The 25,123-nt window shown below is 42.8% G+C and overlaps 2 protein-coding genes across 2 annotated transcripts in view; both read right to left on the bottom strand.

Moving 5' to 3' along the window:
• LOC123151834 (MADS-box transcription factor 51) overlaps positions 1–19,108 on the bottom strand; it is a 42,100-nt gene extending 22,992 nt beyond the window's left edge. The window contains exons 1-2 of the mRNA XM_044571479.1: positions 18,631–19,108; positions 17,596–17,695 (exon numbers count right to left, since the gene is read on the bottom strand). Coding sequence (XP_044427414.1) covers positions 17,596–17,695; positions 18,631–18,929 — 399 coding nt within the window. The 5' untranslated portion in view covers positions 18,930–19,108. The remainder of the gene's footprint in view (positions 1–17,595; positions 17,696–18,630) is intronic.
• A 2,182-nt stretch (positions 19,109–21,290) lies between these two features.
• Positions 21,291–24,252, bottom strand: LOC123151833 (glutamate-1-semialdehyde 2,1-aminomutase, chloroplastic). Its single transcript, XM_044571478.1, has 3 exons — positions 23,973–24,252; positions 23,024–23,197; positions 21,291–22,557 (listed from the first exon to the last, which is right to left on the bottom strand). Exons 1-3 carry the CDS (start codon positions 24,147–24,149, stop codon positions 21,490–21,492), a joined length of 1,419 nt encoding a protein of 472 aa, XP_044427413.1. The 5' UTR covers positions 24,150–24,252; the 3' UTR covers positions 21,291–21,489.
• Between the last annotated feature and the right edge of the window lie 871 nt (positions 24,253–25,123).

The raw sequence follows: 25,123 nt of genomic DNA, 5'->3' as shown, positions 1-25,123 counted from the left end.
CCCTACTTTCCCAATTTATCCAAAAATTGTTGTTGCCCCCTCCGTGTCCACGTATAGGCCTCTTGAGCCATACCTCTGAGTCTATTCATGTGTTAGACTTCCCACGTCAAATGTGAGAGGGTGTTGAAGTGTATATATAGATTGCCTAGCCCTTTCCATTAGTTCAGACTTTTGGTTGGGTTGCCTAGTGCATGAATATTAACATGGTAACACGACGTAAGGTCTTGAATTCAAGTCATAGCATTTGCAATTTATCCAAAAATCAACATCGCCCCCTCTATATCCATGTATAGACCTCTTGAGCCATACCTCTGAGTCTATTCACATCTTGACTTCCCGCATCACACGTGAGAGGGGTGTGGAAGTGTATATGTGGATTGCCTAGATCTTTCCAAAAGTTCTGACTTTTGCTTGTGTTGGCTAGTGCATGAATATTAACACCCCTAACTAAGCAGGAGATTGTGCGACTTTGATGCTTGCTAGTGCATCTTCCAGTTCTCCATCCATAGGTTCTGCTCCCGACTCTTCTCACAATGCGAGATCACCTTCTACACACACATGTATATCTTAGTGGATCCTTGATACCAGAGCATCTTTTCATTCACATGATTCATCCACTCTGTCCTCTATTCAATCTCTCGATTCTCTTATTCATGTTTTTATTTCTGTTTGTAGCTCTCACTCAGTTACTGGCCGAGGCATTCTCAGCACTTCATCTTTTCATGTTACTGATGTTGTTCGTGTTCCTTAACTTGCCATCCAGCTCATTTCTGGTGGTCAGATTGTTGACTCTGGTTGTAGGGCCATTCTCGACTTCGACTCATGCTATGTTCTAGATAGTCACAATATACTCTACTTGCTGCTGGCCCCTAGTGCCATGACTCCCAGGGCCTCTAGGAGCCTGGCTGGCTTCACCTTCCCTCCACTTCCATCGCCATCGGTCTTTCCGCCTCTGTTGCCTGGTCTACCAGCTCTTGTTAGCAGTGGCATCATAGCCTTGGTGACTTGTCAAGCTCTCATCTCTTGTCCTTAGTCCGACATGGCCTTCGTGGATGTGTCTCAAGTGTTGTGTCTTTAGATTGTCAAGGTTGTTGGCTTGGCAAACAGGTCCAACTACCTTATCATCATAGCCAGATTATGTCTCGACGCCCTTTCGAGCTTGTTCACTCTGATTTGTGGTCCAGCTCCTTTTGGCTCGAAAGGGGGTCATTGCCACTATATTATGTTTATAGATGATTTCTCTCGCCACACTTGGATATATTTTATGTCTTACCATTGTGAGGTTTTATCTATTTATAAGCATTCCACGACCATGGTTCATACTCAGTTCTCCATGCCTATTCGTCTATTTCATGTTGACTTCCTCTATTTGCCACGTCTGTGTCTCAACTTGATGTTAAGAGTGAATTTCTTAATGGTGAGTTGCATGATGAGGTTTACATGTAGCCCCCACCTGGGTATTCTGTTCCCTGACGACATGGTATGTCGTATCCATCGCTCTCTTTATGGCCTGAAGCGAGCCCCTTGCACCTGATTAAGTGTCTTGCCTGGTGACTGCCCTGGGTTTTCAACGAGTGCTCATGATCCAGCGCTGTTTGTCCACCTTTCTGCTTATGGTCAGACTCTTCTTCTTCTATATGTTGACGACATGATCATCACTAGCGAGGACCCTAAGTATATTGCCTTTGTGATGGCCAGTCTTAGTGAGCAGTTTCTTATGTCTGATCTTGGCCCTCTTGGCTACTTACTTGCGTTTGAGGTCTCTTTGACCTCTGATGGCTTTTTATTTCCCAAGAAAAGTATACCCAAGATCTTCTTGCTTGTGCTGCTCTCACTAATGAGCGCATTCTTGAGACTTCGATGGAGCTCACATGCTACTGATGGTGATCCCTTGTTTCATCTACGTATTACCATAATCTTGTTGGGAGTCTTGTCTATCTAGCTGTCACTCGTCAGGATATCTCTTATCCAGTTCATATTTTGAGTTACTTTGTCTCTGCTCCCTCTTAGCTTCACTATACTAACCTCCTTTGTGTTCTCTGATATCTTCATGGCACGATATCTCACCATCGGTTCTTTCCCCATTCTAGTTCATTACAACTTCAGGCCTATTTGGATGCTAAATGAGCTAACGATCCTCAGATCATCATTCACTTTATGCTTACTGTGTTTTTCTTGTTGGTTCTCTAATTGTCAGGAAGACGAAGTAACAGACTGTAGTTTCCCGTCCGAGTGTATAGGATGACTTGCGTATCGTGGCTCTTTTGGCGTAGAGGTTACTTGGTTATGGTGGCTACTTCTGGAGTTTGGTGTTTCTGACACTACACATACTCTGCTCTTGTCTGACAGTATATGTTCTATTAGTATTGCGTGCTATCCTATGAAGCATGAGCTCACCAAGCATATTGGTGTTGATGCAGCTTTTGTGCACGCTGGTTTGCAGGATTTGGTTATTGCTCTTCAGTATGTGCCTTTTGAGTAACACAATTGGCAGATTTCTTTGCGAAGGCCTAGACTAGAGCACAACACGACTTCTATCTATCCAAATAAGTGTTGTTGATCCACCATGAATTTGAGGGGGATGTTAGAGTTATATATATTTAGCCATGCACCTCGTTGTATTTTCCCCGTTTTATACTTAAGTTTTTTTTGCATATTTTACCACACCTGTACATGTATATGCTAGCCTATGGCTAACTGGAAAGACAAGTTGTGTATTTCATAGTCCACTTACTCATTCCACCTGTTGCAAGCCACTCTACTCCATTCGGCTACCACCAAAGATAAAGGGACATCAAATGCAAGAAAGGAAGGAAAAAGGTGTTGTGTGATTTCATGTCACTTCTTTGATTCTTTGAGGACCAAGAAACACATTTCTTGAATCCATCCTCCCAAAGTCCATCTCTTTCACCATGATACACCTCAAACGTACCGATACTTTTTGTATAAATCATCCTATAATGTTATTAATTAGATACCATTTGGGAATAATTCTTGTTGAATTTAGTCGACTAACATATTAATCCAGTGCCTGGTGCTAGTTCCCAATTTTTTTCCTGTTTTTGTAATTTCAAGAAAATCCCTAGAGAAAGTCTGAGGAAAATTAAAATCGAAATGGTTCGGGAAGTTTGAAGACACCAGAAGACCCTGGAGCGTTGGTCCCACCCCAGGTGGGTCCCATAGGGCCTAGGCGTCCTAGGGTTGTTGGCGCCTACAGGGGTGCCTAGTACCTGTGGGACCCTCCCAGCTGGCCTCCAGTGCCTGATGCTCCATAAATACCCTAAAACTTTCACCCTAATTATGGAGCATTTTTCATCACCTCCACATCATGTTTCAGATGCAATCTTTGTTTTTGGCCTTGATCCGGAACTCTGCCGGAAGGGGAAACAATCTTCATCACCACGCTGCAAGATGAGTTGTATGTAGTCAACCCCCTGGATTACGGGTTCATGGTAGTAGCCAAAGTTGTGATCTCTCCACCTTGATGTTTTAGATGTTCAATACAATAGTGATATGAGCTACCCTAATGATTATGGTTTATCTGATGTACTCATAGTGATGATGTTGATCATATTATTTATCATGATACTTTGTAAGTCATATGATCATGTCCTTACTCTTATGTTGTTTTGACAGAAAGACTGTAAGGGAGGCCCCTATAGTATAATTGGTGCAACAAGCCAAAATAGCAAGTACCATGCCTTAAATCTGGATGGTTGGGAAGGCAGCAGCCCCTTTCCACCACTAGGCTATGCCTTAGTCTGCTCCTTGCTCTTATGTCAACTCATTTCATCATGCTTTGGTCAATGTGTGGGAGAATAATATAAGGCAAATATATATATGCATTGTCATAATTCATTAATTTTCCAAAATGCGGCAGGTGTCATTGTTAACCATGATTCTTTGTTAATATTTGATCATGCATTTAATTTTACTCTTATGTCAACACGCGGCGGTTGTGGCTACACGCAGCCAACGTGCATGGTCCACACATCCACACGTGGTAGCACGTTGTAGCTGCAACCATGAACTCCAGCGAATGGTCGGAGCAGGAACATGGGCGATGTCTAGCACATGCCGGCGAGTTCGTATCCAACCCATGGAAGCTCCTCTCCGACCTCGCATATCGCGGGAGATGAAAGAGAGAAGGAAAAAATATGTGAGTCTATATGCGGGGCCAAGTGGGTGGAATGGATTTTGGGCTGACATGGCAGGCATGTTCGTGTGCATATGAGCCTCCCCATATCCGCCCCATATATGGACTGACTTTGGGGAGTGTTGGATAGCCCGGGTGTTTTAGGAGGCTTTGAGGAGTCCGGTTGAATGGCCTATTTTTCTTCTCTCTCGTGTTCAGACCCTGACCGAGCTATCCGCCCGGACGTTTAGAAAACCTTTGAGGAGTTTGGTTGTAGATGTTCTTAGTCCACTTTCACAAATGTCAGATATGTGAGTGTCCACAAATGCTAAATATGTGGTGATTACATTGCCTAAGGTCTTGATTTCAAGTCCTGCCTTTCGCAATTTATCCAAAAATTGTTGTTGCCCTCCTCTGTGTCCACATATAGTCCTCTTGAGTCATACCTCTGAGTCTATTCACATGTTAAACTTCCCACGTCAAACATGAGAGGCGTGTTGAAGTGTATATGTAGATTGCCTAGCCCTTTCCATCAGTTCATACTTTTGGTTGTATTGCCTAGTGCATGAAGCTTAACATGGTATCATGGCATAAGGTCTTGAATTCAAGTCATAGAGTTTGTAATTTATCCAAAAATCAATATTCCCTCCTTTATATCCACGTATAGGCCTCTTGAGCCATACCTCTGAGTCTATTCATGTGTTAACTTCTTGGATCACACGTAAGAGGGGTGTTGAACTGTATATGTGGATTGCCTAGCCCTTTCCATAAGTTCGGACGTTTGATTCTGTTGGCTAGTGCATGAAGATTAACACCCCTGGCTAAGCATGAGATTGCGTGATTTTGATGCCTTGTAGCTGCATCTTTCAATTCTCCATCCATAGGTTCTGCTGGTTCTGCTACCGACTCTTCCAGCAATACGAGACCACCTTCTACACACGTAGGTACATCTTAGTGGATCCTTGATACTATAGCATCTTTTCATATGACACATGTTTCATCCACTTTGTCCTCTATTCAATCTCTCGATTCTCTCGCTAATGTTTTTATTGCTGTTTGTAGCTCTCACTCGATTACTGGCTGAGGCATTCTTAACACTTCATTTGTTCATGTTACTGATGTTGCCCATGTTCCTTGACTTGCCATGCAGCTCACTTCTGGTGGTGATATTGTTGACTCTGTGTAAGTGCATCTAGTGCCACCCCTAGTTGGTTTTGGAGTATTGACGACAAACTTGGTTGAGGGACTAATGTGTTTGTGAGAATTGCAGGATAACACAGGTAGTAGTCCCTCATTGATTCAGTTTACCTACTAGAGATGGCCCCTAAAAATGTGTGAAGACATTGAAGACAATGGTGGAGATTCACATTGAAGACTATGACATGAGAAGACATCGCATGAAGACTATGGATTGCAAAGACATAGTTGTTTTGTAGTTTCCTTTTCTTCTTTAGGAACCACCGTACTGTTAAGTGGGGTCCAAGTGAACAAAGTCAGAGTGACTGAAGTGATGCTCAACCAAATCCTATGTCTTCTAGCAAAGACAATGAGAGCAAATCTTATCCAGAGCTGGATAAGTCAGCTTTACTTGTAGCCCAAGTCAAGCTGCCGCGTGTGTTTGAAATCTGACCGTTGGACACGTGTTAGTTCCCCTTAGTGACTCAGGGTAATTTCGGACAAATCAGGTCAAGTTGCCTCCTGGCTATAAATAGCCCACCCCCTACACCATAAATTGGTGGCTGCTCAGAGTTAGTGCACGGCTTTTGTCGTCTGAGAGCAACCCACCTCCGAAGCCTTTGAGAGAGAAATCCTAGCGAGGACAAAGCCCTAAACACCCAGAGCCAAAGAGTGTTAGGCATCACTGAAGTCTTTCTGTCTGCGTGATCAGAAGACTTGTTACACTTGAGGGTTGTGAATCCTCCAACCGGTTAGGCGTCGCGTTCTGAGCATCCAAGAGTCATTGTGGATCGCCGGTGAACGAAATCTGTGAAGGTTTGGAAGTCTCCCTTGAAGACTTACCAGAGTGATTGGGCGAGGACTGTGTGTCCTTAGCTCAAGGGGAATAAGGTGAGGATGCGGTCTTCTGAGTTAAATCTCAGCCTCCCTAACCAGACGTACAATTGTCACAGCAACTCGAACTGGTCCAACAAATCCTTGTCCTCGCCAAGCAACCTGGTTCTTTCCTTTACCTCTCTTTACTTATTGTTTGTCTTCGTGAAGTCATTGCCTGCTTGCATGATCTGATTGACTTCACTGTGTGACGACTGTTTTTGTTTGGCTTCATACTATCTTCCATCCTGATCCATACTACCTAGCTGCTGATAGTCTTCGTGCTTTCACTTCATTGCTTACTTGACTATGGCTTGTCTAGTGTAGTCTACCTTCCGCTGCATATCAATAGGTTCATTTCTACTGTTTGTCTTCAAAGCCCTCGTGTTTTGAAGACTTTCATAAAAATTGCCTATTCACCCCCCTCCCCCCTCTAGTCGATAACTAGCACTTTCACTCTGATTGTAGGGTCATTCTCGACTTTGACTCATGTTCAATTCTAGACCATCACAATATGCTCCCCTTGGCGCTGGCCCCCAGCGCCATGACTCCCAGGGCCTCTGGGAGCCTAGCTGGCTTCACCTTCCCTCCACTGCCATCGTCGCCAGCCTTTCCGCCTCTGTTGCCTTTTCTATCAACTCTTTTTAGCAGTGGCATCATCGCTAGTGACTTCTATGGCTCTCATCTCTTGTCCTTAGTTTGACATGGCCTTCTTGGATCAGTCTCAAGTGGTGTGTCTTTAGACTGACAGGGCTTTCGGCTTGGCAAACAGGCCCAACTACCTTATCATCATAACGTGATTGTCTCTCGGTGCCCTTTTGACCTTGTTCACTCAGATTTGTGGTGCAACTCTTTTTGGCTGGAAAGGGGGTCATCCCTACTATATTATCTTTATAGATGATTTCTCTCGCCACACTTGAATATATTGTATGTCTTCTTGTTGTGACATTTTATATATTTATAAGAATTCCGCTGCCATGGTTCATACTCAATTCTCCATGCCTATTTGTGTGTTCCGTGCTGACTCTGCTAGAGAGTATATATTGAAGATGTTGCTTGGAGGTCTTGCCGAGTAGGGTACTCTTTCTCAATTCTGTTGTCCCGGTGCTCATGCTTAGAATGGCATGGCCGAGCACAAACATTGTCACCTTCTTGATATGACTCATGCGTTGAAGATCGCCGCCTCTCTTCCGCCTCAATTTTGGGTTAAGCCTCTTTCCACTTCCACCTATATCATCAATCTTTGGCCATCCACTGCTTTGTAGGGTGGCGTTTCTTTCGAGTATCTTTTTGATCATTCTCCTAATTGTTCGGTGCTTCATTTGTTTATTTGTGTTTGCTATGTTCTTCTTGCCCCACGTGAGCGCATCAAACTGACCACTCAGTCTGTCGAGTATGTCTTCTTAGGCTATAGTTATGAGCATAAGTGTTGTTGGGATCATATAGATCATCAGATGCGGATTTCCTGGGATGTGACTTTTGATGAGTCTCGTCCCTTCTACCCGCGTCCATCTTCCTCAACCTTTTCAGCGGAGGGTATATCTCGTTCCCCACTTTTTCTGACACTCCTATCGCTCCCATTGAGGCATTGTCCATTTATCATATTTCCTTGCTTCTCCGACTATTGCAGTCACGACATTTCCACCCATGGTTTCCTCACCTCGGTTGTCACAAGATTTTGCACCTTCCTCCTGGATGACTTCTCCATCTCCTTCACCGTAGTCTACCCCGTGATTCCTCCTTGTATTCTTCCATCATTTCCTCACTTTTGTGTTCTCCATTCGTGTGTTGTGGATGCGTTTATTGATGTGCTATCTTCCTTGTTTTAGCCTACTTATGGCTTGCATGCTTGTACGCTACCGCCTATTGATCGCCCCGATTTCTATGTCTGGCGTGCTATTCTTGAACCGACTTCTTATTGTGAAGTTGTTGTTCATCCTGCTGAATGGCAGCTTGTGATGGTAGAGGAGCTCTTGAATGCAACGACATGTGGGGTCTTCTTTCTCTTTCTGCCTATGTCCGTCCCATCACTTGTAAATGGGTCTACAAGGTTAATAGACCCACTCTGATGGTTCTCTTGACCTTTACAAAGGTGGTCTTATGGCTCGTGGCTTTCAGTAGGAGCATGGTCATGATTACAATGAGACATTTGCTCATTTGGCTTATATGGCCACTAGTCGGACACTTCTTGTTGTGGCCTCTATTCTCCACAAGTCTGTGTCTCAACTTGATGTTAAGAATGCATTTCTTAATGGTGACCTTCATGATGAGGTTTACATGCAGCCCCCAGCTCGGTATTATGTTCCCTAACAACATGGTCTATCATCTCTGTCGCTCTATTTATGGCCTTAAGAAAGCCTCTTGCGCCTCATTGAGTGTTTTGCCTGGTGACTGCCACTGGGTTTTTAGCAAGTGCTCATGATCCACCGTTGTTTGTCCACCTTTTTTCTTGTGGTCAGACTCTCCTTTATATGTTGACGACATGATCATCACTAGCGAGGATCCTGAGTATATTGCCTTTGTAAAGGCCCGTCTTAGTGAGCACTTTCTTATGTCTGATCTTGGCTCTCTTTGCTACTTCCTTGTGTTTGAGGTCTCTTTGACCTCTGATGGCTTTTCATTTCCCGAGAAAAGTATATCCAGGATGTTCTTGCTCGTGTTGCTCTCACCGATGAGCGCATTCTTGAGACTCTGACGGAGCTCACATGCTATCAATGGTGACCCCTTGTTTGACCTGACGTACTATCGCCATCTTGTTGGGAGTCTTGTCTATGTAGTTGTCACTTGTCAGGATATCTCTTATCCAGTTCATATTTTGAGTGAGTTTGTCTCTGGTCCCTCTTTGGTTCAGTATAGTCACCTCCTTCATGTTCTCTGATATCTTCATGGCACGATATCTCACCATCGGTTCTTTCCCCATTCCAGTTCATTACAGCTTCATGCCTATTTGGATGCTACATGAGCTAGCGATCCTCGGATCAATGTTCACTTTATGCTTACTGTGTTTTTCTTGGTGGTTCTCTCATTGCCTAGAAGACGAAGAACAGACTGTAGTTTCCCGTTCGAGTGTAGACGGTGACTTGTGAACTATGCCTCTTTTGAAGGTAGAGATTACTTGGTTATGGTGGTTACTTCAATAGTTTGGTTGTTTATCACACTACACATACTCTGCTCTTGTCTTACAATATATGTTCTATTAATATTGTGTGCGATCCTATGAAGCATGAACTCACCAAGCATATTGGTGTTGATGCTTCTTTTGTGCTCGTTGGTTTGCAGGATCAGGTTATTGCTCTTTAGTATGTTCCTTCCGAGTAACACAGTTGGCGGATTTCTTTATGAAGGCCTAGACTAGAGCACAACACGACTTCTATCTCTCGAAATTAGAGTTGTTGATCCACCATGAATTTGAAGGGGGTGTTAGAGTTATATATATTTAGTAATGCACCTCTTTGTATTTTCCCCGTTTTATAGTTAAGTTTTTTTTGACTATTGTACTACACCTATACGTGTATATATGCTAGCCTATGGCCACCTGGAAATACAAGTTGCATATTTCCTAACAGTAACCATAAATACCCTTCAAATGATAGTCCACTTGCTCATTCCACCTGTTGCAAGCCACTCTACTCAATTCGTCAGCCACCAAATATAAAGCGACATAAAATGCAAGAAAGGAAAGAAAAAGGTCTTGGGTGATTCCATGTCACATCTTTGATTCTTTGAAGATCAAGAAGCACATTTCTTGAATCCATGATGCCAAAGTCCATCTCTTTCACCATGATACGTCTCAAACATATGGATAATTTTTGTATGAATCACCCTATATTGTTATTAATTAGATACATTTTGGGAATAATTCTTGTTGAATTTATTAGACTAACATATTAATCATGTGCCTAGTGCTAGTTCCCAATTTTGTTTTGGTATTTTTTGTAATTTCAGGAAAATCCCTAGAGAAAGTGTGAGAAAAATTAAAATTAAAATGGTTCGGGAAGTTTGAAGACACTAGAAGACCCTGGAGCCTTGGCTCCACCCCATGTGGGTCCCATAGGGCCTAGGCGCTCTAGGGTTATGGGCACCTACATGGCGCCTAATACCTGTGGGACCCTCCCGGCTGGCCTCCGATGCCTGATGGCCCATAAATGCCCAAAAACTTTCACCCTAATTATGGAGCATTTTTTCATCGCCTCCACATCACGTTTCCGAGGCAATCTTTGTTTTTAGCCTTGATCCGAAACTCTGCTGGAGGGGGAAGCAATCATCACCACGCTCCAAGATGAGTTGTGAGTAGTCAAGCCCCTCGATACGGGTTCATGGTAGTAGCCAAAGTTGTAATCTATCCACATTGATGTTTTAGATGTTCAATACAATAGCGATATGAGCTACCCTAATGATTATGGTTTATTTGATGTATTCGTAGTGGTGATGTTGATCATGTGACGAATTATTTCTTTATGTTTGAAATTGTATGCCTTTTGTTTGATCTATAGATTATTTCTTTCTAGTTGCTTGTCTACTCTTGGCTAGTTTAGATCGATAATCAATAGTGGAAGAGGTGTGCATAGTTGGGTTCACTCTTGCAAGTAACCGACCGCAGTGGCAGAAAGTGAAAAGGGCTTGTATTGAATTGTTGCCACCAAGGTTTAGGTTTAGTACAAGATTCATTGTCCCCTAAACATAGCAATATGTCATCTTGCTAAATGCAATTACTCATGTTTACATTTAAAGCCATATGATGTGAAGAGGATCTCCATCTATAGACGGGCTATTTAGCTATTAGATGCAGATAGGATCCCAGTTTAATAGTATTTGGGCTTATTGCCTATATAAGAGCTTACACATTCATTAATCTGGCATGAGCATGAGATATTTCATTGTGCACTTTTTCACATGATTATTTTACTTACCACACTTTTGTATTTTGCAAATTTAAACTTGGTGAACCTATGAACCCCAGTCCAAACACGTTGTTATATTTTTTTTAGTTTTGTTTTATTCCAAAAATAGAAAAAATATTCATCACACATTATCTTTTAGTTTCTTGTGGAACTAGTAAGACTAACAAGGTTGACACCCTTGTTAGAACTATTGGGGACACTAGTGAAGTTTTATTTTTGTTGCAAGCACTCAATTATTGCAGGATATATACCATTATCTCCATGGATTGATATCTTGGTTTCTCATTGAGGGAAGACTTGTTGCGTACTTCATACTCCTATTCTAAGGAGTCCAACAAGGGTGCATACAACACAATCACACAACAATCCTATTCTTGTGTGAGATAGGACCTTTGATTCATGGAAGAGCTTTGCTTGAAGATAATTTGAGGAGTTCCTATAAAGAACCTTGCTTTCTTGTTACTATTGGATGGTGTCATAGCCTAGACGGTTAGGAGTCACTTAGATCCTTTGATTACTTCGTGTGAATGATTACAAAATTTGTACAGGCTTGAAGATCACCTATTTGGTGAAGATCTACCCTTAGTGAGGATTCTTAATGCAAGCCATGATGTAATAGGTTGTATGTGCTTAATGGGTCACTTGGTGGGCGAAACATCTGGGATCGTTGTGATCTTAGAACCTTGGATTCAAAGTTTCCATCGACATGGATTTAGGATTACGCCAACTATCTGAACCAAGGGAAAATATATTCACATCACGAGCGTTTGCATTCTCTTAATCCTAGTCCCCTAGTTACTTGTAAGCTTTAATCTTCTATTGTCTAGTACTCTTGACAGCTTGCTTCTTAAGTTCTTTGGGTTGCTTAGTCCTAGTTATGTTGTTCTAAAAACTACCAACAACATTGAAATTGGAGTAGAAATCTTTAATGGGACTATTCGCACCCCCCTCTAGCTCTTAGACCTCGATCTCGATAGTCAAATTTGAACTAAAACCACGACAATTTTTTCGATCGGAGAGAGTAATAATTATCAGGTTGCATGGCAGAAAAGTTGAAAGCAGAATTTGATGTTTACCTTTCTATGTGTATGATGTAATGAGGTAATTTATAACTTAAAGTTCAAATAATAGTAGTTGATAATAGTAAACTTGTAAGTTTGGTGTGGGCTAATGCATCAAATTTAAATATACAGTGGAGATAAAAAATAGAGAGACAAATACATCAAGTTTGAAACATGAATTCTAATTGAAGGTTCATAAAAGAACCGCAAATTGTGCAAATAAGACTTCTTTGATGGACCAGTCTCTCTAGATAGCACAAACTTATCCTTTATTGTCTTCACCCCCAATATTTCTACTCCTATCTCCACTAGTGATTACAGACCAATCGGCTTAACTCTTCTCTATTAAACATTACGAGGCTACTGGCTAACAGGCTACATAAATTTTTCTTGAAACAAGCACACAATAACTAGTATGGCTTCCTTATGAAAGATCTATCCAAGATTGCTTGGAGTGGTTCAAAAATTTATATTAGTGCCACAAATAATAATAAAGAAGAGATCATAATCCTCAAGCTAGATATTGAAAAATCTTTTGACAAAGTTGAACACAATACCATACTGCAAATTTTGGGAGCAAAAGGATTTGGAACAAAATGGATCAACTGGGCCATTATGATTCTACCTTCAAGCACTCCATATGTCATGCTTAATGTTGTACCTAAGAAAAAAATTATTGCAAGCCAAGCTGGGTGACCCCTTTCCCCCTCTCCTTTTTGTTCTAACAATCGATCTTCTTTAGTCGCAAAGAAGGCCATGTAGCAAGGGTTGCTCCAAAGTCCAAACTACTTTGTCTAATGCAAGATGCCATGATTTCACAATAAATAAACATATAGTTGATAACCTTATGGTCGTGCAAGCTGATGGTAAGCAGTTGGTATTTCTTAAAGACACTCTCCATACTTATGTTTGGATACACTTGGCTCAAAGATAACTATCAAAAACCATTATGATCCCAATCAATGTGCGACAAGGTAAAATGGAGGCTCTAATAAGAACCCTCAAATGCAAAGGAGAATTCCCTTTGACATATTTCGGTTCCCCACTTGGGATACCAAGCGAAGAGTTGAAAATTTCTCACTTATGGTGCAAAAGATTGAAATAAGACTATGCTTCGGGGTCATCAAACGTAATTCTATAACTTGCAATTGTAAAGGTAAATTTCAGATACATCAAAAATATGTCATGGTTCCAGATATTTCAAGATTTGTACTTGCCCCTCAGGCGATGGAAAGATACACTTTGGGCCCACTCGTTATCACGGTGTCCAACGTTGCCTAGCCATGTATTGTGACCAAAGAGTTAGTTACGAGGATACTAGAATATGGAGAAGAGAAAATAGTACAAACAAGTAGCGAGGATACTTAGGTATACTGATCAAGGAGTTGATTATAGGGTATGTCAAAGTCTCGCCTCGGGTTGTGTAATGTACCGTGTGGCAAAAGGAATTGCATGTGATGATAGAAGGTTTGCTCGATAAGGATCTTCGATGATATGTGAGATTTGTTATGTGTGACCAGATCCCGTTGACGATTATTAATCGGAAGGTTTTCCGGACATGTCCACATATGCTCGAACATTTCACATGCTTAACATAGAGTAACATTTAGGAATAGTATGAATTTATGGAGAATGAGAGAGAAGGGTTTCGAAAGTGTTTCGAAGGATCTTGGAAGTGTTCTGGTGATATTCAGAAGTGTTTCGGGAAGTACCGAAAGGTTCTAGAATATGATTGAAGCTTGTGAAAGTTTTGGAAGGCTTTGTAATGTTCTAGAACATTCGAGAAGACCCTCTGCCTGCTTGCACCCCCTGTTTGCTTGAGGGGCAAGGCAGCCTGGTGGGGGCAATGTGGTGGAGTTAGACTCCATCAACGAGTCCCTGGTGGAGTGCGAATCCCCCTAGGGTTGGCCGCCTCACCCCTTGGCCACTTATAAATAGAGGGCAGGGTACATAGGGAGGGCACCCCAAGCCGCCCCGGCCACCACACCCTCATGTTGGGCGCCACCTCCCCTCCCTCTCCTCTAGATTGGATATAGTGCTAATTACCAGTGTGTTGCTGCTACTCCATCTTGTAGTTTCCCACTGCTCTTGGTATGCTGGTCCACATGTGTATGAGTGGATACCTTGGAGATGTCATACACACTGGCGTTTGATCGGGCAAAATTATGCAAGGAGAACAACCTCGTGGATGAGTGGTATAACCTTGATGCGGGATTCAGAGGACTTCATTAACATCACCAACTTCTTGTTGCTTTGACGTGATTCTTGGGGGTCTAATTTCCTTGCTTGCAACTCAATGGTGTATCTTGGTTTGGTCCATGCATGGTAATTTTGTTTTGTTTTGCGTAGCATGTTCTCCAACATCACGATCCTCAACTTTTCTGTCTTCTAGGGGGCAAAGCTTCATATTGTCTAGTCGATTTTATCTTCCATGTCTCTTTTTATGATGTGCACCTTAGATAGTTCATAGATAATCAAGGTACAGGTAATTAAATACCTTAGTCACCTTCACAAACTAGCATCTCAAGGACGAGATGGACTTCATGGCGCGGGTTGAGAAGCCTATGATTCAGAGTGTGAGATGGTATGTTGGTGGGCCTCTGCCCGTGCAGGAGCAATGGAACCTCATACATCATGGGTTTGATAAAAGGCCATTACACTTCCTTCAAGTAATTAGTGTGAAGCATCAAGGCCATGTTGGAAATATGCCCTAGAGGCAATAATATTGTATTATTATATTTCTATTTTCATAATTAAGAATTTATATTTTATGATATAACTGGTATGATCCTAGAATCAGTGGTTCAATGGAAAACTCATATGCACTATGGAATGATAAACGGTAAGTATAGGTTCCTAGTCTTGCCTCTAAAACAGGTTCAGGTGTTGTTGATGATCACGTTTTCCGGATCTTAGGATGTCGTTAAGTGTAACGATCGTCCTAAAAGAACATTGAGAGTATGATGTTAGAAGAATGATCATATTGAATCGACCCAAACTTGTTTGTTATACTTTGAGATAATATCGTCTGAAATCAATTGTTATAACTCGGAGTGTTAGTATGTGTTTTAGTTCCTTAGACCATGAGAGTATCGTAGTCACTTCCTACAGTACAGTGAACTTTAGGGTTGCTCAAACTTCATATGTAACACGGTGATCATAATGACAACTTACAGGTCCATCAGAAAGTTTGACAAGAGACTAGATAGTCGAGAGTGGGATTTGCTCCTCCGACGATGGAAATATATTCTTAGGACCCTCTCGGTGTGACGGCATCAATCATCATATGGCCAGACACAGGTGACTACGTCACGGGGATGCTGGAACACTTCAACGAGAAAGTAGAACAAAACCGGTAACGAGGATGACGGTATAATGAGCATGTGCATGACTCAAGAGGATACCGACACACCTCGGGTTTTGTAAAGTATCGCAAAGCAAAGGGAACATCACATGATAACCAAAGGTTCACTCGAATGTCATTCGTGTAATCATAGGGATCGATATGGACGTCCCCGGTTCCGCTATCGATCATTGAATGAAGGAATTTCTTTCATGTCTATGATTTACCGAACCTACGGGGTCACAAGCTTAAGGTAATCATGATCTCCTAAGTGTTAGTGGGATGAGAGTATCGAGGATTTATATGTGCAATTGTTTCATTAATATTGGGAATAGTTTCAAGAGGAACAGGTAGTGTTTCGGGGTCACCAGAAGGGTTTCGGAGTTTATCGGGCAATACCGGATATTATCGATAAATAATATATAGGTGGAAAATGTTTCCAGATGTGTTACATTAATAGTAAAATTCTCTAATGATTGTTAGAGGGCTTTTATATTTATTTAATATCAACGGGCCTTAAAAAGCCTAGTGTTGGAAGGAGTATTGGGCCACCGTGGCCCAATAGGAAGTGCCCCCCCCCCCCTCCTTTTGGGGCCCCCGAATTGGACTAGGGGAGGAGTTGAGGAGTCCAACTCCTCCCCCTTGGTCAGCACCCCAAGGAGGGTCTTTCCCTCCTTGGTGGAAGCCAGTCTCCCCCCTCTAACCTATATATACTTGAGATATTGGCCCTTTTGATGATACAAGTTTTGGAGCCCCCTCTAGTTCTAGTTGATCTAATTTGAGGTAGACCTAGTTCCTCTAATCTTCATAATTAGAAGCCATGTGTGGTTCTAATCTCCTCCCTCTAATTCTACAGCGACGATTTGCCCTGGACGGCAAAGCGCTGCCGGATCGTGAAGACCGTATGCTTGCAACCAAGTACACATGTCGTGATTTTGGTCTTCTGTTCGAGGGATCGTCATCAACGTTTCAAGGGACTCAAAGTACGACCTATACCGACTCATCTACTTCCGCTGCATTTCAGAGTCAGTAAAAATTGTTGATCCAAACCTTATATGCATCTTCATATTGTTCCTAGGTGATCGTAGGGCAATTTTTTTCTACTATGTTTCCCAACATGACATACCAATGAAGATGGGACAATAGAGTTTCCACATCTTCTAGCAACGAGGCTTTTCGTGTTGGAACAGAGTAATACAATGTCTTCCCCTAGGCCAGGAGGGCCTCCACTTCAAACACAGGACCAAAGCCCTACTATCTAGTTCGAGACATGAGGTGCAGTGAAATCACATATTGTTAATGGACTTCGTCAGATTGCAACCATGGTCGCCCCACCTAGCAGCTTAAGGACGAGTTGCATCTCTAGGAGGGGTGTGATGTTATGTACATTAGTACATGGCCCTACCATGGCAACTCCCAATTATGATATTAAAGAGATACCAATTCCTATGTTAAGTAGTGTATTGTTTAATTTAAAAATATATCTTTCAGCTTGCTACTTAGATTGGATGGTTAGTCCTCTAATAAAAAGGACTCCCTACGAGGAATAAAGCAAGCTAGAATCAGAAGAATAACACTTATATTGTCCCTCCAGCGCAAGAGCCCTTCCTCTACCTCCCTATAACCTTAGCACACAACAAGATTCCTCACATGTATATTGTGATCAACTTGAGAATCATGTGCATCAGTATTGAGATAATTTACATGTACCCCCTCTGCATATTAGTTTTATCTTAAGTTAAATTTTGAATACTTTGACCAAGTTTACAATACCAAATCAATACCATCAGATTCATCATTGAATATATTTTCACATTATATATACTTGTCAACTGTAAATGTTCATACTGTTTTCAATAAACTCAGTCAAACTTTATAAAGTTTGACTTAGGTCAAACCTATATGCAAAGTAAATAATAACAGAGGGAGTATATGTAGTTAGGCTCATGAATTCAATTGGCAGATAGCACATGAACAATAAGTTGTTTAATTACTCATATGTGTACCCAAAATAACATATACATAATACAAACATGAATCTAACTATGAAGCTGGTAGAATAATTAATTAACCTAACATGTACACACATACATACATATTCCTTACCTGTATATTGCAATAACCCCTGGAATCTCGTGCTGCTATATTCAGATCATCAATTATCGTGTCGGGAATGTCCTTGCATCGACCAAAAATTTGCTCAACGCTGCAAAAAATAAAATAGAAATAGGAAATTTAAAATGAATCTAGTGTAATAACATACTGTAGTAAATACTTTGTATCTGTTAACAAGGTAAGAAAAACTGATCCGATAACTTCACACTAGAACACGATTGATCGGCATTAGCTTCACAAAAGGGCTTTTAAAAAAAATCAAGGGCAGTTTCACTATCAAAACTATATATGTATGCTAATGCTAATAAAAGAGAATGGCATAATCTGCATAGAAAAGTATACAGTGGTGGTAGAAATGCAATAATTTGCACTTATATACGAGTGATATTATGCATGTATTCGAACTAGTGTGTGTTCTTTTAAGGTTGGCACACAAGTAGTACGTACTGGGGCAACATGTACACAGTTAACAGTAACTTATAACAGTCTTACAGCAGGATTGCTGCATCTCATATTTAGCTGCTGAATGTATATTACGGAAAAAGGCACTCGCGACGTGCAGGTGCAGTGGGAGCTTTTAGGCACAGAGAAATATTTAACTAGACTGACAGAAGGACGCCCAGCTTAATTTTGCCAAAATTCCAATGATACGCCTGTGGGAAATAAGTCATTCTCCGTGGAAACAAAGAAATGCAACATAAAATCAGAGAAAAATAATCCGGCGTGGCTATGGGCAGCTACATATCATATTTTTGGTCGGGCTATATATGCACAGATCCTTCAGTTTGAGAACTAAACATCGCGAACTCGGGCTCCTAAACACGATCCGCGGCAGTTGGCAATGATTTTCTAGACCAAACTGTGTGTGCTCGGCCGAAACAAGAACATGCAAGAGCGCCGGTGCAAGATAAAAGGCAAAAGTACTAGCTGCCAAGAACAGCAGAAAACACACGGATACTTACAAAAGATAGCTGACTAGAGAAAATTTAGATTAGTATAAAGTATACATACGGATATACGGTATACCTGGTGTCGGAGGAGACGAACTCGTAGAGGCGGCCGGCGGGAGAGAAGACAACTAGCGCAACCTCGGCGTCGCAGAGCACGGAGAGCTCGAAGGCCTTCTTGAAGAGCCCGCTCCGCCGCTTGGAGAAGCGAACCTGCCGGCTCGTCCTGTCCTCTATCCGCCGCAACTCCACCCTCCCCCGCTTCCTCTTCATCTTCCCTCCTCCCTCCTCCACCGCCGCCGCCGCCGCCTTCAAACGCTCATCCTCCTCCTCCTCCTGCTGCTGCTGCATCCTCCTCCTCCCCACATCCTCCGCCATTCCCAGCCAAGGCCCTAGCTAGCTAGCTACCCGTCAAAACGCAGCCGAGCGAGCAGCCGAGGAGGCTGGTGGCAGCTGGTCAGAAAGATGGGGAGAATTAACTTGGGAGGGGGAGAGAATGAGAGAGATTCAAGCGAAAGCTGTGGAGGGCAGGACGAGGGGCTCCATGGGCCTGTCCATCGGATGGGTACGGCACCAGTTGCGGGACACGGGTCCCTGGCCCCCCTCGGCGCCAAAACTTGAGAATTCGGGCTGAGAACCCCCAATACGTGTAGCTTCGCAGCGGCGCAACAACGCTGTTTCGCTGTTTTGTGTCTCGCTGACCTTGTGGGCCTATCTTTGTTGGATCTGAATTGGACGGTTCGGATCACATGTCTTCGTTACGAGCGATCAACGGTTCAAGCAGCAAGAAAAAAGAGAACAGGTCGATTCTGGTGGAGAGAGAGAGAGAGAGAGCGCGCGCAGATGTTTCATTTTATTTCGTAAGTATATGCAATACAGCAAATAGAGCATGCTACCGATCGGCATGAGCGGTTAGCGGTCTCATTACCAACAATCAACAAACAGGACATAGTACTAATCTGAACATGAATAACCAAGAGTTTGCCAGAATTTGCATAAAAATGAATTATGCATCATTCTCCATAATGTAAAATTATCACAAGTGATTTTGGTACTTACACAAGGTGAAGAGATTGGAAGGAAGGGATGTCTTCTCTGTATCGGATGGTTTGCTGTTCTGCTATGATGGTCCTTTCTTTTTGAGAAAATGCTATGATGGTTCTTGGGGTCTTAGCTTGATAACTTCTCGACTGTCTACTATAACAAGATTTGTCTGACTTCAAGTGTGAAAAAAAGAGTTTGTATGACTCCCGTGAGGAAGGGGCGATGATTGCCCCATTGAGTCCTCCCGTGTTTATAGTGTTGCCAGGTGCCCTAGGAACATGGATAAAATATATTTTTATTACTTCCTATATTCTTTATGTTGGCATGATGTTTGATGATCGAAAGTTTTTGTGAAGAAAAGAAAAGCCAACAAACACCCGAAGAGATGACTGTTGCCAATTGACAACTAGCTATCACCTTCTAACCTAATTCTAACTGTGATCAGAGGACGCTCCGCATGGTGATGTATTCGTGTGTGTTTGTGTATTTTCCTTTTATCCGCAAAATTAAGCATTCAGCACAATGAATGATGTGCCCTTGGGTCTCTAGGCCTTTTTTTTTTCGAATCAATCTATTCCTTCCACTCCCGAGGACCCGCCTCCCCTGTTCGCCACTCCAACAACTGACAATAGGGTGGGCAGTTTCGAGGGGCATTTAGATTACAGCCGGGGGCTGCCCTACTAATTAATTGACGTTGACTACTAGAGTTGGCATGCGTTTGGAGGATACCAAAATATCGGATCCACGCCAATATTTCAGCAGCCGGTTTACTCTGTATGCCCGCGCGTTGGCAAATCGCTGGCAGTGAAAACCTGCTCCACATTATTGGGGTGACCAATTTTGGCAAGGCTACCATAGGCGTGAACCAATCAGCCTCCTGGTGCCTCGATTCAGCTAGTAGTCTACGTTAGAGTTTATTATTTCTCTTGGAGCGGTGAGGTGGCGGATGGTGGCGCTTCATCTTCGAGCTGATCTTTCGGGCTCCGATCCTCCTTGAGTTCGTTCATTGGAACATAGTTGATGGAGTTTTGACATAGATTCATGCAGTCTTATTGGGACAATAAGGTTAGGGTTTCTCACCATGTGTGCAAGACAACGAGATTTGGTGGCAGGCGCTTCAAATCAATTTATGGTTTCAATGGTGACGACTACAGGTCGAGAATGTTGGTGGTTAGGGGCACTTGTATGAAGATTTCTTGATAGGCCGGCTCCATTAAGGGAGCGATGGCGGCAGCTTGTTCATGATTAAAAAAAAGAGAGAATGATGTGCCTTCTCTTTGTGTGGAAAAAGATGGAATCGATTGATGAAAGAGACCCCCACACCTTTGCAACATGCACTTGTATCCTAACAATTGGACGGACCTAATCAAGTTGCACAAGAGAGTGAGTTAAAGGGAATATATATCACCAGCCAAGCACGATGTCAACCTGAAAAGAGCATCATATCTGAAAATGAAATAGGGGAGATTTGGTTTGTTTGGCACTACATGGGGTAAGATATTTGACATAACGTGCTCAAGTAGAAATTTTGTTTTTTTTCCTTCTTTGGCTTTAGCGAGACAAGAAGATGTACAGCGACCAGCACCATTAGTCCAACATCTTTAGGCACGCAACGACACAACGGTTACATTTGCTGGTTTCTTTACTTGGTGCAAAAATATCCATTGAACAGGTAGATGGGATAGGAGAAGAAAATTGAGGTCGTAGCCAAAGTTTTATTGCCAAGACAAAATCACCCCAAATGCTAATTCCGAAGAAGAGAAATGGGCTAGAGACAATATACTGCTGCTGCTGCTGCACAACAAAATACAATACGAAACTAAACTTCAGCCACGTACAAACTAACAGAGTACAACAGAAGGAAGAGCTCCAAAAGGTTTGCAATCCGAATCATCTATATCCGACGAAGAACCTTCTCGGCAGCCTCCACGGTTTTCTCAATGTCTAGGGTTGTGTGTGCCAAGCTTGTAAAACCTGCCTCGAACTGGGATGGTGCCAAATACACGCCTTCTTCCAGCATTCCACGGTGGAACCTCCCAAACTTTGCGGTGTTGCTCTTCTTGGCGTCATCAAAGTTGTGCACTGGGCCACCTGCGAAGAAGAATCCGAACATGCCTCTGATGTGTCCTCCACACATCTCGTGCCCTGTTTTAGCACCCGCATCCAATATACCCTGGACAAGTTCACCGGTGACCTTGTCTAAGTATTCATAGGTGCCAGGCTCCATCAGACGCTTGAGAGTGTGGATTCCGGCAGTCATAGCTAGAGGGTTTCCACTCAGGGTTCCTGCCTGGTACATTGGTCCTGCTGGAGCAACCATCTCCATGATATCCTTCCGCCCACCATAAGCACCAACTGGAAGACCACCGCCAATAATTTTCCCCAAGGTTGTCACGTCAGGGGTGATTCCAAAGTACTCTTGTGCCCCACCATAAGCTAAACGGAAACCAGTCATCACTTCATCAAAGACCAGAAGTGCACCGTCTTGTTTGGTCACCTCACGGAGAGCATTTAGGAAAGCAGGCTGCGGAGGAATGAAGCCAGCATTGCCGACAACCGGCTCAAGGAAGACTGCAGCAATTTCCCCTTTGTTATCCTCAAACAGCTTTTTAACTGCCTCAGCATCATTATAAGGTGCTGTTAGAGTCCCAACAGTGGCTCCCTTAGGCACTCCAGGGGAGTCTGGGAGGCCGAGGGTGGCAACACCACTGCCTGCTTTAACGAGGAAGGAATCTGCATGGCCATGGTAACAGCCTTCAAACTTGAGGATCTTTTCCCTCCCAGTGAATGCACGCACAAGGCGGAGTGCTCCCATGCAAGCTTCTGTTCCTGAGTTTACAAAACGAACCATTTCGATACTCGGCACAGCGGAGATGACCATTTGAGCCAACACATTCTCCAACGCACATGGAGCACCAAAGCTAGTTCCCTTCTTCAGAGTTTCAATAAGTGCAGCATTCACCTGAATTAAACACAAGCATTTAGTAACGCTGAATTTGGTTCAGAATGGTCAGTCAGTTTCTATCTTGCGATTTCCAAATAAAGCAAGATATGTTTAGTCCTAACTTCATGATTCCTCAAAAGTTTTGAACTGAGATAGTATTAGGCGATTCCAGCAGTTTGATCACACAATCTAATGAATAACACATGTACTTAAGCTAGTGGTATTTCTTTTATGGAAAAAATGGTGATTAGTCAAATTAATCCTACCGAGTACAACAAAGAAATTACCAAGCCTTTCAATCATCAAATATTCACTCTGGGCAACAATAAAGCAGTTCAAAATATATAGGTAGAAACATTCCACCCCATACATTTTATGAAATACTCCCTCCGTCCCAAAATAAGTATCGCGGATTTAGTACAACTTTAATACAAAGTTGTACTACGTCAACGGCACTTATTTTGGGACGGAGGGTAGGATGTACCTCGTCATCTGCGTGACCAATGATTGCAGGACCCCAGGAACCAACATAATCAATATATTCATTTCCATCGACATCCCACATATGAGAGCCCTTCACAGAATCAAAAACTATGGGCTGCCCGCCGACTGATTTGAAGGCACGGACTGGTGAATTAACACCTCCAGGCATCAATTCCTGTGAAGAAGTGAGACATCAATCAGTAAAACACCCACATCAGATAATAATGAAAATAAAATGTGAGTAAGATCTCAAATAATAGAAGAATGTAACGATGCTCTGGATGAGGATGGACTGCGCCATCTCATGATAGTTCACTAAATCCAAACAGAGCAGCACCAAACAGTTCAACATCTGTCAACGCATTATGCCAACTACTTATCTAAGACCAAAAACATGACTAAGAGCATGGTTAAATGCACTGCCCACTTTTACATTTCTCGGATCCAACTACTTATGGCAACCATTCCACCTTATATTCTCATCATGGTTGTAAATGCAGGTAGCAGAATCAAACATGCACGTAGTTGCCCACCATGTACACAGAGACTAATTCTGTGCGTGAAACTTGACGATCGATGTTGTGTCTATGCTAATATTTCTGCCTACACCTAGCAATCTGGTCTAAGAATACAGTTGACCTTGACCTTGCCAAATGCTGACATTGCCCATCTAGGCAGCACAAGGGCCCTGATTTTCAACCTCTAATCTAGTCATACTACGCCTTCAATTCGCATACCAGACACAAAAACATGCAAATTTTGTCCAAGTTTACCCGAGAACTTTTGAAGTTGGTCACACACGCACGCCTCTCCACAATTGCACTCAGAAAAAATCCGCATTTTCCTCCCCCGATGAACCGGGAAGAGAAAATCTCAAACGCGGCACTAAGAGAGAGAGAGAGAGACAGACACAGAGAGAGAGAGAAAGAGAGAAAGGGGAGATATAGCACCTTGGCAGCGTTGAAGATCTCCTCAGATTTCTGAACCGTGTAAGCCTTCTCGCCTAAGGAAACGGCCGCCCTCACCACCGACCGAGAGCGAGGCGCGCGCGAGATCTTAGGAGCGGCGACCGTCCGGATCGAGATGCCGGAGGCCACGGCGGCGGCGGCGGCTGCTGCTCCGGCCATGATGCTTCCTTCCTTCTCCCGCGATGTCGTCGGGTGCGGGGAGAAGATGAGGAGGGGATAAGAGAATTGGTGAGGGGTTTGGTGGGATTGGGTCTTAAGAACTCGGCCATGGCCCTGGCCCACGTGAGAAGAACGTCGTCTTTTTCTTGTGAGAAGATAGGTGTGTTGTACGGGCCAGATGGGCCTAAAGCTTAGGACCACATTGGCTTGTAAACTTGGGAGGGCCGCGCCGTTTCCTCCACAAGCAGCCCGCGTACAGCGGCAGACCCTATTTGTCGCTTCAGGCGCCCGTTGGGAAGTCCTATATGACGCTCTTTGCGTCAAGTTGGTGGAGCTTTGCACAGAGCTTCCAGTTGGCCGGCTTTCTATGCCGTTTTCTGTTTTGACTGTAGCGACAGAATGTGATCGAGTCCTGGCTGCAAAAAATGTGCCCTCGTGGGGTATCAAACCCAGTATCTCATCCCGAGAGAAAAGGTGATACAACCAGCTGAGCCAACGAGCTTTAGTGATTATAGGACAACACAACTACTAAGAATCGAACCCCAGCGCAGATTCAAAAAATTTCTGAAATTACGGACACAATTTTTCCTAAGATGGCGCAAATCATGAAAAGCTGAAAACATTCTCTGAAAATCATGAACACTTTTTTGAAACTGGAACATATTTTGTAATTCCAAAACAAAATTTGGAAAAGAGAACATTTTTAAAAACTCCCAAAGAAAATTTTAAAACACAAGCATTTTTAAAATTTGTGAAGAATTTTTGCAAACATGAATTGCTTTTAGCACTCCTTAAAATTGGAAACACAAACATTTTAAAAAAATTGCAAACAATTTTTGAAAATGTAAAAAAAATATGTTTCACATAACTTTTAAATTACCTTCAGAACAATTTTTGAGAAGCACAAGCCAAATTAAAAAAAAAAGCGAAATTTGTGAATAATTTTGGAAACTCCTGCAAAATGGAAACATCAG

This window comes from Triticum aestivum, chromosome 7A, assembly GCF_018294505.1.
Source record: "Triticum aestivum cultivar Chinese Spring chromosome 7A, IWGSC CS RefSeq v2.1, whole genome shotgun sequence".
Taxonomy (NCBI): Eukaryota; Viridiplantae; Streptophyta; class Magnoliopsida; order Poales; family Poaceae; genus Triticum; species Triticum aestivum.
Note: the sequence above shows the minus strand (reverse complement) of the source record. Positions and strands in the feature narration are given on the sequence as shown.